Source organism: Salvelinus alpinus, chromosome 28 (assembly GCF_045679555.1).
Source record: "Salvelinus alpinus chromosome 28, SLU_Salpinus.1, whole genome shotgun sequence".
In the NCBI taxonomy this organism is placed as follows: Eukaryota; Metazoa; Chordata; class Actinopteri; order Salmoniformes; family Salmonidae; genus Salvelinus; species Salvelinus alpinus.
In genome coordinates, this window is record NC_092113.1 from 29,117,528 (window position 1) to 29,131,915 (window position 14,388).

Sequence of the window (14,388 nt, forward strand, 5' to 3'; positions counted from 1 at the left end):
CCAAGCTTCACGTCTGGAGGAAACCTGGCACCATCCCTACGGTGAAGCATGGTAACATCCCCACAGCATGATGCTGTGGGGATGTTTTCAGCGGCAGGGACTGGGAAACTAGTCAGGATCAAGGCAAAGTTGAACGGAGCAAAGTACAGAGAGATCCTTGATGAAAACCTGCTCCAGAGCAGTCAGGACCTTAGACTGGGGCGAAGGTTCACCTTCCAACAGGACAACGACCCTAAGCATAAAGCCAAGACAATGCAGGAGTGTCTTCGGGACAAGACTCTGAATGTCCTTGAGTGGCCCAGCCAGAGCCCGGACTTGAACCCGATCAAACATCTCTGGAGAGACCTGAAAATAGCTGTGCAGCAACGCTCCCCATCCAACCTGACAGAGCTTGAGAGGATCTGCAGACAAGAATGGGAGAATCTCCTCAAATTGAGTCAGATTTTAGAAAAAGTCTGTAACCTAACAAAATTTGGAAAAAGTCATATGGTCTGAATACTTTCCGAAGGCACTGTATATACATACATACATACATACTCCGTCCTAATATTTCTATATTTCTTAATTCCATTTTTTTACTTTTATATTTGTGTGTATTGTTGTGTATTGTTAGATATTACTGCACTGTTGGAGCTAGGAACACAAGCATTTCGCTACACCCGCAATAACATCTGCTAAACATGTGTATGCAACCAATAAAATGTGATTTGATCTTAAGCTAAAATATTACTAATATTGTGTGAAAATAGAGCAAGTACTGGATGTTGATTGCTGCTACAACTGTGCTAAAACTAGGAAAAAATTGATGCCATTGGAAAACTATGCAGGCAATCCATGCATCTCAAACACAGTTGTGTTATGGTTTATGTATGAAACATTTACCAAAATACTGGACACCAATCAGTACGATCAATTGCCAAATCACACCAATCCTTGTGTTTGAATTACACACTGACATTTTTGTCATCAATTGTTCACAATAAGTCTGATACTGTATGCACAATCATCACCACACGACAAGCACCACTCTGGTTTACCTGATGTGCTCGTCTCATACGAGCAAAGAAAGCTTCCTTCTATAGAGTGGGCAGGCAAACCAAGAAATAAAGAAGCAATTAACGTTGCTGCTTAACGAGCCATAATCTCATCAATACCAATGAAAATGTAATCATGTGATGGTCTCTAAAAGTAGATACATCAACAGACAAAGTACTGTCTACTATCTCAGAGACTGCTAAGGCTAACGCCTTCTGACGAGGTTCTAACCCTAGTAATAAATGGTGAATTCATGGAGTATACAACCAAACTCTGTCTCCACACTATGAGGACATTGGCACTCACTCTCAGTGTTCTCTGCTATAACTCATTTAGCAAACCCATTTCACAGCAAGAGAAGATCAGCTCTGACTCAGAAAGTCAGGCTACTTAATTAAGCAGAAATTGAAAAAGAACATTGAGCAGGAATGTAGAAGTTTTCAGCACGAGAAGAAGCCGCTTTCCATCATAGAGCACACCGGGAAGCTGGGATTGAGCTGAGGTCTACAGGAGTATGGAACATCTCTGCTGGCCAGATCATCATCTGTGACTCACCTTGTCCCCCTGGTAGACCCCAGGCAGCTGCCAGTAGTGGGGCTCCTGGCCTAGGTAGTCAAAGTTGCTATAGGAGAGCTGTGTGCCATCGGTGGACACTTCCACAGTGAAGCCGGTGGAGATACGGTTGGTGCGCTGCCGGTTGACCAAAGCAAAGCCCTGGAAGTTGCCAGGGACAAAGACAGATGACACCTGCAGGACACACAGGAAGGAATGATCAACCAGTCTCACTCAGAGAGACAGGAAAAGCTTCAGAAATTTGAATCAGTTTAGTTCAGTTCAGTAGATTGTTATTGGCAATTAGAGTGCTGTAATTATCTGTTTGTGTGTTGAATTGCCAATTCTTGAATTGGTCATTGTCACGTCAAAGTCAAACAAATCTGGGACCATGTACAGCCTACACTCAAAGTGCTCTGTTTAATTTAACCTTTATTTAAAATAAATAAATTAGGCCCTAATCTATGGATTTTACATGACTGGGAATACATATATTGATCTGTTGGTCACAGATACCTAAACAATATGGACCTCACAATGGGCCTCGGGATCTTGTCACGGGATTTCTGTGCATTCAAATTGCCATAGATAAAATGCAATTGTGTTTGTTGTCCGTAGCTTATGCCTGCCCATACCATAACCCCACCACCATGGGGCACTCTGTTCACAACGTTCACATCAGCAAACCGCTTGCTCCCATGCGATGCCATACACGTGGTCTGCGGTTGTGAGGCCGGTTGGACGTAATGCCAAATTCTATAAAATGACGTTGGAGGCCGCTTATGGTACATAAATTAACATTCAATTCTCTGGCAACAGCTCTGGTGGACATTCCTCCAGTCAGCATGCCAATTGCACGCTCCCTCAAAACTTGAGACATCTGTGGAATTGTGTTGTGTGACAAAACTGCACATTTTAGAGTGACCTTTTATTGTCTCCAGCACAAGGGTCACCTGTGTAATGATCATGCTATTTAATCAGCTTCTTGATATGCCACACCTGTCATGTGGATGGATTATCTTGGCAAAGGAGAAAGGCTCACTAACAGGGATGTAAACAAATTTTATCACAACATTTGAGAGAAATAAGCTTTTTGTGCGTATGGATAATTTCAGCTCATGAAACATGGGACCAACACTTTACATGTTGCGTATATATTTTTGTTGAGTGTATATACAAATAAATTACACAAAAAAATACTTTACTCATATATTTTATTAAGGAAGTAGTTTCCTAGTTCTTGTTGCCTGGGTACCTGGTCTCTGTAGTGGGAGGAGCTGGAGCACTGCTGTGTGACGCCCATGCAGAAGCAGGACAGGCAGCCATCTTTGTTGTCTGTGCTGATGTGAAAGGTTCCCTGCTTACAGTTGGAGCAGGCAGGGCCCTCAATGTTCATCTGGAACACAATGATATATACTGTGAGAGGGGAACTAACCATAGAAATATAACATTGACCTGAATGGGAATGCCATTCTAGTTATTCTATTTCTATGGGACAAACTATCTCACGGAGGTAACCCTCAGAAGTGGATAAGGATATTTAGATTTAGATTTAAAGAGTTTAATAGTCCCATGTACAGGGTTGCAGATGTAATTACAGGGTACAGTGAAATTATTGCGCTCTGAGCTCCAACAAAGCAGGACAAAGTGAAAAAAACTTTACAAATATAATACAAATAGATAATAATAAAACAGAAATAATAATATATACACATTAACAACCGTGGCAATGATAAATATCCATTGGGGTGGGGGCAGGGTAAATGTCCGTAGAGGGTGGGGAGGGGACAGCAGAGCAGGTAGCTGACTAGTGGTGGCTATTCAGCAGCCTGAGTCTGGGGGTAGAAGCTATTAGCCAGACTTACAGGTTTTGCCATGATGCTCCTATACTGCCCGCGTCTGAGTGATGGGTTTGGGGATGTCAATGAGGATGGTAGTTATTATGAAGTACTTACAGAAGCCTTGGTTTTCTTACCTTGCAGCGACACACACCATTTCCATTGCATCCTTCACTTCCTCTCTGGTCACAGTTATAGCAGTTACCTGTAAACATGACACAGCAGAGGTTTTCACTCTGTGTGCCTTCATTCTATCAAATACAATCATTTTAATTGTGTACACGTCTGCAGCTGCAGCCTGTTAGCACTGTGTAATAACAATCTTAACTGCCCCTGAGGGGATAAATAAAGCTATATTGAATTGAATAATCCATACACATACCATTCAGGTCATTGTTGCCAACACTACACCTCTGGCCGAGCTGGGGGTTGCCTGTGTACCCAGCAGCACATCTGAAACGGAGAACGGCGAACACTTATACTTTAAAACAAACATTTCCAGTCAAAAAGGATACCTTTTTTTAAACCAAAGGAAGGAACAATGGGGACAGGAAACTGTGCGTAGCTGTGTGAGGAGATAGATACGTGATGAGACTTGTTCTCACAGCACGCTCTTGGCCCAGAGTAGACACATTTCTGTGAAAAGACTATGGATACAAGCTATACAATAGAGTTGTCACATTATTAGCCAACATCCAGAATTTATTCATTGTGGATGTCCGTTGGCGACACACTATTAATTTCCCAAGTCCTCTGCATGTAAATAATCTGCATTGTTTTACCAAACAGACTCAGACTCACAGAATAAGACATGCTTAATTACAGCTTTGTTCCACCACTTCCCAGATGCAAAAAGAGGATACAAAATATGTATTGCCAATGTTGGCGATAGACACAGCCAATGCTACAACTCTCAACATGTGTCAAATGTTGAAACCATCGGCTGCTGATTGGCTGAACTACCGGTAGTTTCTTTGAGAAGTTATATAAAGCGATCTGTGCATTTGAACAACAGCGTAAATACACTTTTGCTTTAAAAAACCCGAATGACCACTGCTGCACATGCTGCAACTGTTTTGAACAGATTAGATGGTACTTTTTAGAACGAGCAGCTAGCTCACGAACGAATGCACCAGTGAGAATACAACAAGCGTGCAGATACAATAAGTGAAAACACATTATCGAACTGGGGAGATCCAGCTAAAATAATGTCACAAAGCATGATGCGCTAGCCCATTAACTTTCATTCTGAAATAACCTCGTATTTCCGAGTTAATCAGATAATAGTTTAGAAAGACTTGAAATTGGCGTGGGAGCTAGCTAACTAGCTAGCAAGCCATCAGCTAGCTATAGGGAGCTAGCTGCTTATCAAAAGCAGATAACTGGTTAATTTGACAAAAATAAAAACTATTTCTCAATGTTTCTCAAAATTAATGTAACTAGCTAATTATTTGATCATGCTTTGTGATACATCCGGTTTTATGCTGTTTTAGTCACATAACATGTTGCCCTGTCACCTACAGTAGAACCTGATGAACACCGTGGGTGGAAATGATAAAATTGGCAAGTCACAGTCATGCTGTTTTGTCCTTCCAAAGGTTCTAGCTTGTGTATCCCTCTGTCCTTTGACTTTTGTTGGATGTAAATACTCAAATGGCTACCAAGACTGTTTGCAGTGCCACCCCCCACCCCCTCTTTACACCACTGCTACTCTCTGTTGTCATCTATGCATAGTCACTTTATTAACTCTACCTACATGTACGTACTACCTCAACTAACCGGTGCCCCCGCACATTGACTCTGTATCGGTACCCCCCTGTATATAGTCTCGCTATTGTTTTTTCACTGCTGCTCTTTAATTACTTGTTATTTTTATCTCTTATTCTTATCTGTATTTTTTTTAAACTGCATTGTTGGTTAGGGGCTTGTATGTAAGCATTTCACTGTAAGGTTGAATTCGGTACCTGTTGTATTCGGTGCATGTGACCAGTTTATCAGATCCCAGACTCCCATGACTCTTATGATTATTTATTTACAAGTTCAATTAGTTTTTTGATTTAGCACCATCTGTACCTGACAGAGCAGATTTGTCTCACGCATGGCAGAAAGCCATCTGGCGTGAGAGACTCTTTGGGATGGAGACTAGAGCAGACCCAGAAGTTCTGACTGAGCTCTCATTTGAGCGTGCCAGGACAGTCCATTTACTTAGTGCTGTTATATGCTATGAAATCTTGCGATTTCGTTGAGAGCAGCCGTTACCGTCAATATTACTCGCCAACGTGCAATCATTGGACAATAAACTAGACGAGATACGATCACGAATATCCTACGAACGGGACATCAAAAACTGTAATATCCTATGCTTCACGGAATCGTGGCTGAATGACGACATGGATATCCAGCTAGCGGGATACACGCTGCACCGGCAGGATAGAACAGCACACTCCGGTAAGACGAGGGGGGGCGGTCTGTGCATATTTGTAAACAACAGCTGGTGCAGGAAATCTAAGAAAGTCTCTAGATTTTGCTCGCCTGAAGTAGAGTATATTGTGATAAATTGCAGGCCACACAACTTCCCTAGAGACTTCTCAGCTATACTTTTCATGGCTGTTTATTTACCACCACAGACAGATGCTGGCACTAAGACCGCACTCAGTCAGCTGTATAAGGAAATAAGCAAACAGGAAACCACTCACCCAGAGGAGGCGCTCCTAGTGGCCGGAGACTTTAATGCAGGGAAACTTAAATCAGTTCTACCAAATTAAACAGCCTGCTACTCATCCCCAGAAGATAAGATATGCATATTATTAGTATATTTGGATAGAAAAAACTCTGAAGTTTCTAAAACTGTTTGAATCATGTCTGTCAGTATAACATAACTTATTTAGCAGGCGAAACCCCGAGGACAAACCATTCAGATGGGTTTTTTTTGAGGTCACTCTCTTTTCAATGAGTTTTCATTGGGAAACCAGATTTCTAAGGGACCTTCTTGCAGTTCCTACCGCTTCCACTGGATGTCAACAGTCTTTAGAAATTGGTTGAGGTTATTCCTTTGTGTAATGAAGAAGTACGGCCATCTTGAAGGAGGGTCACTCGAAATGTCCTGTTTGTTAGAAGCGCATAACCAGAAAGCTAGCTACAGTTGGTTTTAATCCTGTATTGAACACAGATCATCCCGTCTTCAATTTGATCGATTATTTACGTAAAAAAATACCTAAAGTTGTATTACAAAAGTAGTTTGAAATTTTTTGGCAAAGTTTACAGGTAACCTTTGAGATATTTTGTAGTCAAGTTTCACAATTTGGAACCGGTGTTTTTCTGGATCAAATGCGCCAACTAAATGGACATTTTGGATATATATCGACAGAATTAATCTAACAAAAGGACCATTTGTGATGTTTAGGGGACATATTGGAGTGCCAACAACAGAAGCTCGTCAAAGGTAAGGCATGAATTATATTTTTATTTCTGCGTTTTGTGTCGCGCCTGCAGGGTTGAAATATGCTTCTCTCTCTTTGTTTACAATGGTGCTATCCTCAGATAATAGCATCGTTTGCTTTCGCCAAAAAGCCTATTTGAATTCTGACATGTTGGCTGGATTCACAACCAGTGTAGCTTTAATTTGGTATCTTTCATGTGTGATTTAATGAAAGTCTTATTTTTATAGTAATTTTTATAGTAATTAATTTGAATTTGGCGCTCTGCATTTTCTCTGTCTTTTTGCCAAGTGAGACAGTAGCGTCCCGCCTAAACTCAGATTTTTGGATATAAATATGAACTTTACCGAACAAAACATACATGTATTGTGTAACATGAAGTCCTATGAGTGCCATCTGATGAAGATCATCAAAGGTTAGTGATTAATTTTATCTCTATTTCCGCTTTTTGTTACTCCTCTCTTTGACTGGAAAAATGGCTGTCTTTTTCTGTGACTTGGCTCTAACCTAACATAATCGTTTGGTGTGCTTTCGTCGTAAAACCTTTTTGAAATCGAACACTTTGGCTGTATTTACAACAAGTGCATCTTTAAAATGGTGTAAAATACTTGTATGTTTGAGGAATTTAAGGCGCCCTGCAGTTTCACTGGCTGTTGACGAGGTGGGACGCTACCGTCCCACATACCATAGTGAGGTTAAATGTGCAACCAGAGGGAAAAAATTCTAGATCACCTGTACTCCACACACAGAGACGACCTGTACTCCACACACAGAGACGCGTACAAAGCTCTCCCTAGCCCTCCATTTGGTAAATCCACCACAACTCTATCCTCCTGATTCCTGCTTACAAGCAAAAATTAAAGCAGGAAGCACCAGTGACTCGGTCTATAAAAAAATGGTCAGATGAAGCAGATGCTAAACTACAGGACTGCTTTGCTATCACAGACTGGAACATGTTTTGGGATTCTTCCGATGACATTGAGGAATACACCACATCAGTCACTGGCTTTATCAATAAGTGCATTGAGGACGTTGTCCCCACAGTGACTGTACGTACATACCCCAACCAGAAGCCATGGATTACAGGCAACATTCGCAAGGGTAGAGCTGCCGCTTTCAAGGTGCGGGACTCTAACCCGGAAGCTTACAAGAAATCCCGCTATGCCCTGCGACGAACCATGAAACAGGCAAAGTGTCAATATAGGGCTAAGATTGAATCATACTACACCAGCTCCGACGCTCGTCGGATGTGGCAGGGCTTGCAAACTATTACAGACTACAAAGGGAAGCACAGCCGCGAGCTGCCCAGTGACACGAGCCTACCAGATGAACTAAATCACTTCTATGCTCGCTTCGAGGCAAGCAACACTGAGGCATGCATGAGAGCATCAGCTGTTCCGGACGAATGTGTGATCACGCTCGCCGACGTGAGTAAGACCTTTAAACAGGTCAACATACACAAGGCTGCGTGGCCAGACGGATTACCAGGACGTGTGCTCCGGGCATGTGCTGACCAACTGGCAGATGTCTTCACTGACATTTTCAACATGTCCCTGATTGAGTCTGTAATACCAACATGCTTCAAGCAGACCACCATAGTCCCTGTGCCCAAGAACACAAAGGCGACCTGCCTAAATGACTACAGACCCGTAGCACTCACGTCCGTAGCCATGAAGTGCTTTGAAAGGCTGGTCATGGCTCACATCAACACCATTATCCCAGAAACCCTAGACCCACTCCAATTTGCATACCGCCCCAACAGATCCACAGATGATGTAATCTCTATTGCACTCAACACTGCCCTTTCCCACCTGGACAAAAGGAACACCTATGTGAGAATGCTGTTCATTGACTACAGCTCAGCGTTCAACACCATAGTACCCGCAAAGCTCATCACCAAGCTAAGGAACCTGGGACTAAACACCTCCCTCTGCAACTGGATCCTGGACTTCCTGACAGGCCGCCCCCAGGTGGTGAGGGCAGGTAGCAACACATCTGCCACGCTGATCCTCAACACTGGAGCTCCCCAGGGGTGCGTGCTCAGTCCCCTCCTGTACTCCCTGTTCACACACGACTGCATGGCCAGGCACGACTCCAACACCATCATTAAGTTTGCTGACGACACAACAGTGGTAGGACTGATCACCGACAACGACGAGACAGCCTATAGGGAGGAGGTCAGAGACCTGGCCAGGTGGTGCCAGATTAACAACCTGTCCCTCAACATAACCAAGACTAAGGTGATGATTGTGGACTACAGGAACAGGAGCACCGAGCACGTCCCCATTCTCATCGACGGGGCTGTAGTAGAGCAGGTTGAGAGCTTCAAATTTCTTGGTGTCCATATCAACAACAAACTAGATTGGTCCAAACACACCAAGACAGTTGTGAAGAGGGCATGACAAAGCCTATTCCCCCTCAGGAAACTAAAAAGATTTGGCATGGGTCCTGAGATCCTCAAAAGGTTCTACAGCTGCAACATTGAGAGCATCCTGACCGTTTGCATCACTGCCTGGTACGGCAATTGCTAGGCTTCCGACCGCAAGGCACTTCAGAGGGTAGTACGTACGGCCCAGTACATCACTGGGGAAAAGCTGCCTGCCATCCAGGACCTCTACACCAGGCGGTGTCAGAGGAAGGCCCTAAAAATTGTCAAAGACCCCAGCCACCCCAGTCATAGACTTTTCTCTCTACTACCGCATGGCAAGCGGTACCGGAGTGCCAAGTCTAGGACAAAAAGGCTTCTCAACAGTTTTTACCCCCAAGCCATAAGACTCCTGAACAGGTAACCAAATGGTTACCCGGACTATTTGCATTGTGTGCCCCCCCGAACCCCTCTTTTAAGCTGCTGCTACTCTCTGTTTGTCTTATATGCATAGTCACTTGAACTATACATTCATGTACATACTACCTCAATTGGCCCGACCAACCAGTGCTCCCACACATTGGCTAACCGGGCTATCTGCATTGTGTCCCACCACCCACCAACCCCTCTTTTTACACTTCTTCTACTCTCTGTTCATCATATATGCAAAGTCACTTTAACGATACCTACATGTACATACTACCTCAATAAGCCTGACTAACAGGTGTCTATATATAATGTCTTTTTACTGTTGTTTTATTTCTTTACTTACCTACACACACACACACACATACCTTTTTTTTCCGCACCATTGGTTAGAGCCTGTAAGTAAGCATTTCACCTGTTGTATTCGGCGCACGTGGCAAATAAACTTTGATTTGATTTGATTTGAGCTGCTGGCAGTCACTGAGAGGCAGAGTAGTCACTGAACTACTTGTTTTGAACAATATTTTTGAAACAGCTTAATTTACACATTTAAGACAATTTTATGAGCATTTAAAACATAATCCATGAATTACATAATATGCTGTATATATTCTTTAAATAAAAATATATACAGTACCAGTCAAAAGTTTGGACACACCTACTCATTCAAGGGTTTTTCTTTATTTTACTATTTTCTACATTGTAGAATAATAGTGAAGACATCAAAACTATGAAATACCACACATGGAATCATGTAGTAACACAAAATAATTATGTCCTTTGATCTGATGAGTCCAAATTTTAGATTTTTGGTTCCAATCGCTGTGTCTTTGTGAGACACAGAGTAGGTGAACGGATGATCTCCACATGTGTAGTTCCCACCGTGAAGCATGGAGGTGTGATGGTGTGGGGGTGCTTTGCTGGTGACACTGTTGGTTATTTATTTAGAATTCAAGGCACACTTAACCAGCATTGCTACCACAGCATTCTGCAGCGATATGCCATTCCATCTGGTTTGCACTTAGTGGGACTATCATTTGTTTTTCAACAGGACAATGACCCAACACACCTCCAGGCTGTGTAAGGGATATTTGACCAAGAAGGAGAGTGATGGAATGCTGCATCAGATGACCTGGCCTCCACAATCATCCGACCTCAACCCAATTGAGATGGTTTGGAATGCATTGGACTGCAGAGTGAAGGAAAAGCAGCCAATAAGTGCTCAGCATATGTGGGAACTCTTTCAAGACTGTTGGAAAAGCATTCCAGGTGAAGCTGGTTGAGAGAATGCCAAGAGTGTGCAAAGCTGTCATCAAGGCAAAGGGTGTCTACTTTGAAGAATCTAAAATCTAAAATATATTTTGATTTGTTTAACACTTTTTTGGTTACTACATGATTCCATATGTGTTATTTCATAGTTTGATGTCTTGACTATTATTCTACAATGTAGAAAATAGTAAAAATAAAGAAAAACCCTTGAATGAGTAGGTGTGTCCAAACCTTTGATTGGTACTGTATATATTTTGGTTTTACCAATCACAAGCAGGGCGCCGCCCCTAACGCCCTGTTGGGCGGGCCGCCACTGTGATGAACTGAGGAACCCATTTGCACAAGTTTGCATTAAAAGTTACATTTCCATCTTAAAAGAACGTGTCACCAAAGTAAACCTTGACACAGAGAGCAGAGCAGAGAAAATCAACAGGAGAAGTAAGAGGAACAAAATGAAAGTCGAACTGCAGAAAGAGGCATCATATCTCATCATGATATGACACTGAGAAGCTGAGAAGAATTATGCCCAATGCCAAGCAAGCCCATTGCCTAAGCAAGCCTTCCACCAAAGCTCTGTCCAGCTGACAGGATACCCTGGAGGAGAGCTACCCTAGCTTCCCCAGTTCTTACCTCGTCACTGGAAACTCCACAGTTGAAGGCCAACCAACGCACAGCTTCAACGGGACTTAAATGCTATAAACTCGCTTTGGAAAAACCTGTCCAGTCTATCTTTACAGTAAGAAGCTAAACTTTTGGGAAACTATCTGACCAATTGCATGATGAAGGCAAATCTGGATATTGTTGATGTAATGTTGGTATTTGTGTTGTGCACAGTAAAGTTATAGTACATTGAAGACACACATTTTTTAAAGTGTTCATTTTAAGTACAATCACAAGGCACCAAGGGCATAATTAATGTCATAAAGTACATATCTCACATACATGGACACATTTGCATACACAATCATATCTTTACACATCCAATAAAAATAGAAGATGGAATTGAAACATAGATTTACACCTGAACATAGGAACGGCCTGTACCTTGGGCAAACTCACTTAAAATACTTCACTGCAGCTGAGTACAGTGCTGTGTAGTATGCATATACATATTTACAATTTGTCTGTTTAATCGAGGTTATTTCTACAATTGGGATAGTCTGCTCTGAAATGTAATACTCTCTAAATACTGTATGTATACTGAGCATTCGTAAAGTATTCAAACCCCTTGACTTTTTCCACATTTTGTTACGTTACAGCTTTATTCTAAATGGATAACAAACAAAAGAATCCCTCAATCTGCACACAATACCCCATAATGACAAAGAAAAAACAGGTTTTTAGAAATGTTAGCAAATGTATTAAACATAAAAAACTGAAATATCACATTTACATAAGTATTCAGACACTTTACTCAGTACTTTGTTGAAGCACCTTGGGCAGCGATTACAGCCTTGAGTCTTTTTGGGTATGACGCTACAAGCTTGGCACACCAGTATTTGGGGAGATTCTCCCATTCTTCTCTGCAGATCCTCTCAAGCTCTGTTAGGTTGGATGGGGAAGGTCAGTGCACAGGTATTTTCAGTCTCTCCAGAAATGTTCGATTGAGTTCAAGTCCGGGCTCTGGCTGGGCCGCTCAAGGACATTCAGAGACTTGTCCCGAAGCCACTCCTGCATTGTCTTGGCTGTGTGCTTAGGGTCGCTGTCCTGTTGGAAGGTCACCCCAGTCTGAGATCCTGAGTGCTCTGGAGCAGATTTTCATCAAGGATCTCTCTGTACTTTGCTCTACACTCAAGGCCTAATTGGTGGAGTATTGCAGAGATGGTTGTTTTTCTGGAAGTTTCTCCATTCTCCACAGAGGAACTCTGGGTTCTTGGTTACCTCCCTGAACCAAGGCCCTTCTCCCCCGATTGCTCAGTTTGGCCGGGCAGCCAGCTCTAGGAAGAGTCTTAGTGGTTCCAAACTTCTTCCCTTTAAGAATGGTGGAGGCCACTGTGTCCTTGGGGACCTTCAATGCTGCTGGTACCCTTCCTCAGATCTGTGCCTCAACACAATCGTGTCTCGGAACTCTACAGACAATTCCTTGAACCTCATGGCTTGCTTTTTGCTCTGACATGCACTGTCAACTGTGAGACCTTAAATAGACAGGTGTGAGCCTTTCCAAATCATGTCGAATCAATAGAATTTACCACATGTGGACTCTAATCAAGTTGTAGCAACATCTCAAGGATGATCAATGCAAACAGGATGCACCTGAGCTCAATTTCAAGTCTGATAGCAAAGGCTCTGAATACTTATGTAAATAAGGTATTTCTGTTTGCAAACATTTAATAAAACCTGTTTTCGCTTTGTCATCATGGGGTATTGTGTGTAGACTGATGAGGAAAAATGAATTGAATCCATTTTAGAATAAGGCTGTAACGTTACATAATTTGGAAAAAGTAAATGGGTCTAAATACTTTCCGAATGCACTGTAAGTCTTGAGGTAGTCTGACCCACTGGGCTCAAAGAAAAATAGCGCCAAACAATATTTCAACAACTTTTGTATAATATAAAACTTTGAATATGGTGACTGCAGTGTTTCCCCTACATTCATGCCATCGCTGCAAAAAATATGTGATTACATTTTTTAATATGAAAAGTCGTTAGCTCAATGAATGGAATGCTATGGGAACAGCTAGCATTTCATTGTGCTAACGCTATTAGCAATGCACCCCCCACTCCCCGTTACCCTTGCAACCACTGTTCAAAAGAATACTAGGGGAAACACTGAACTGTATATTTTTTCATGACAGGATTAGGCTATTGTGCAACTGATCTAATAGTCACAAAATACAGCTTTAAAACACAGGAACAATGTTGCCTCTACATGAAGAAGTTCATTTCCACTCACGCAGTCCTTTATCAAAAACATACATTTTTCATAGATAACAAATATATAATAAAAGCATAAATATCAGGACCACAGGTCATTTTAGATAAATGTTGAAATGAGTTCAAGTTTTTTTTATATACAGTGCTTTGCAAAAGTATTCACCCCCTTGGCGTTTTTCCTATTTTGTTGTATTACAACCTCCAATTTAAATGGATTTTTATTTGGATTGCATGTAACGAACATATACAAAATAGTCAAAATTTGTCACGTTCTGACCTTAGTTTCTTTTTTATGTCTTTGTGTTAGGTTGGTCAGGGCGTGAGTTGGGGTGGGCAGTCTATGTTCTTTTTTCTAGGTTGTTTGTTTTCTATGTGTTTGGCCTGGTGTGGTTCCCAATCAGAGGCAGCTGTTTATCGTTGTCTCTGATTGGGAGCCATATTTAGGTAGCCTGTTTTCCATTGTGTGTTGTGGGTGGTTATTTTCCATTTCAGTGTTTGCACCATACGGGACTGTTTTGGTTGTTTGTTTGTGTTTTTGTTATTTTGTTCTGTGTTCATTTTGATTTATTAAAAATCTAATTATGGACACTTA

The 14,388-nt window shown here is 42.0% G+C and overlaps 1 protein-coding gene across 11 annotated transcripts in view; it reads right to left on the reverse strand.

The window, feature by feature from the left end:
• Positions 1 to 14,388, reverse strand: part of hspg2 (heparan sulfate proteoglycan 2) — a 190,736-nt gene that overhangs the window by 63,592 nt on the left and 112,756 nt on the right. For 9 of the 11 annotated variants that reach the window (XM_071372641.1, XM_071372648.1, XM_071372643.1 and 6 more), the window contains 5 exons: positions 3,808 to 3,878; positions 3,563 to 3,630; positions 2,843 to 2,983; positions 1,591 to 1,782; positions 1,038 to 1,076 (listed from right to left, as the gene is read on the reverse strand). In XM_071372641.1, the coding sequence (XP_071228742.1) occupies positions 1,038 to 1,076; positions 1,591 to 1,782; positions 2,843 to 2,983; positions 3,563 to 3,630; positions 3,808 to 3,878 (511 nt within the window). The remainder of the gene's footprint in view (positions 1 to 1,037; positions 1,077 to 1,590; positions 1,783 to 2,842; positions 2,984 to 3,562; positions 3,631 to 3,807; positions 3,879 to 14,388) is intronic. The other 2 variants (XM_071372650.1, XM_071372649.1) reach the window with 1 other exon arrangement.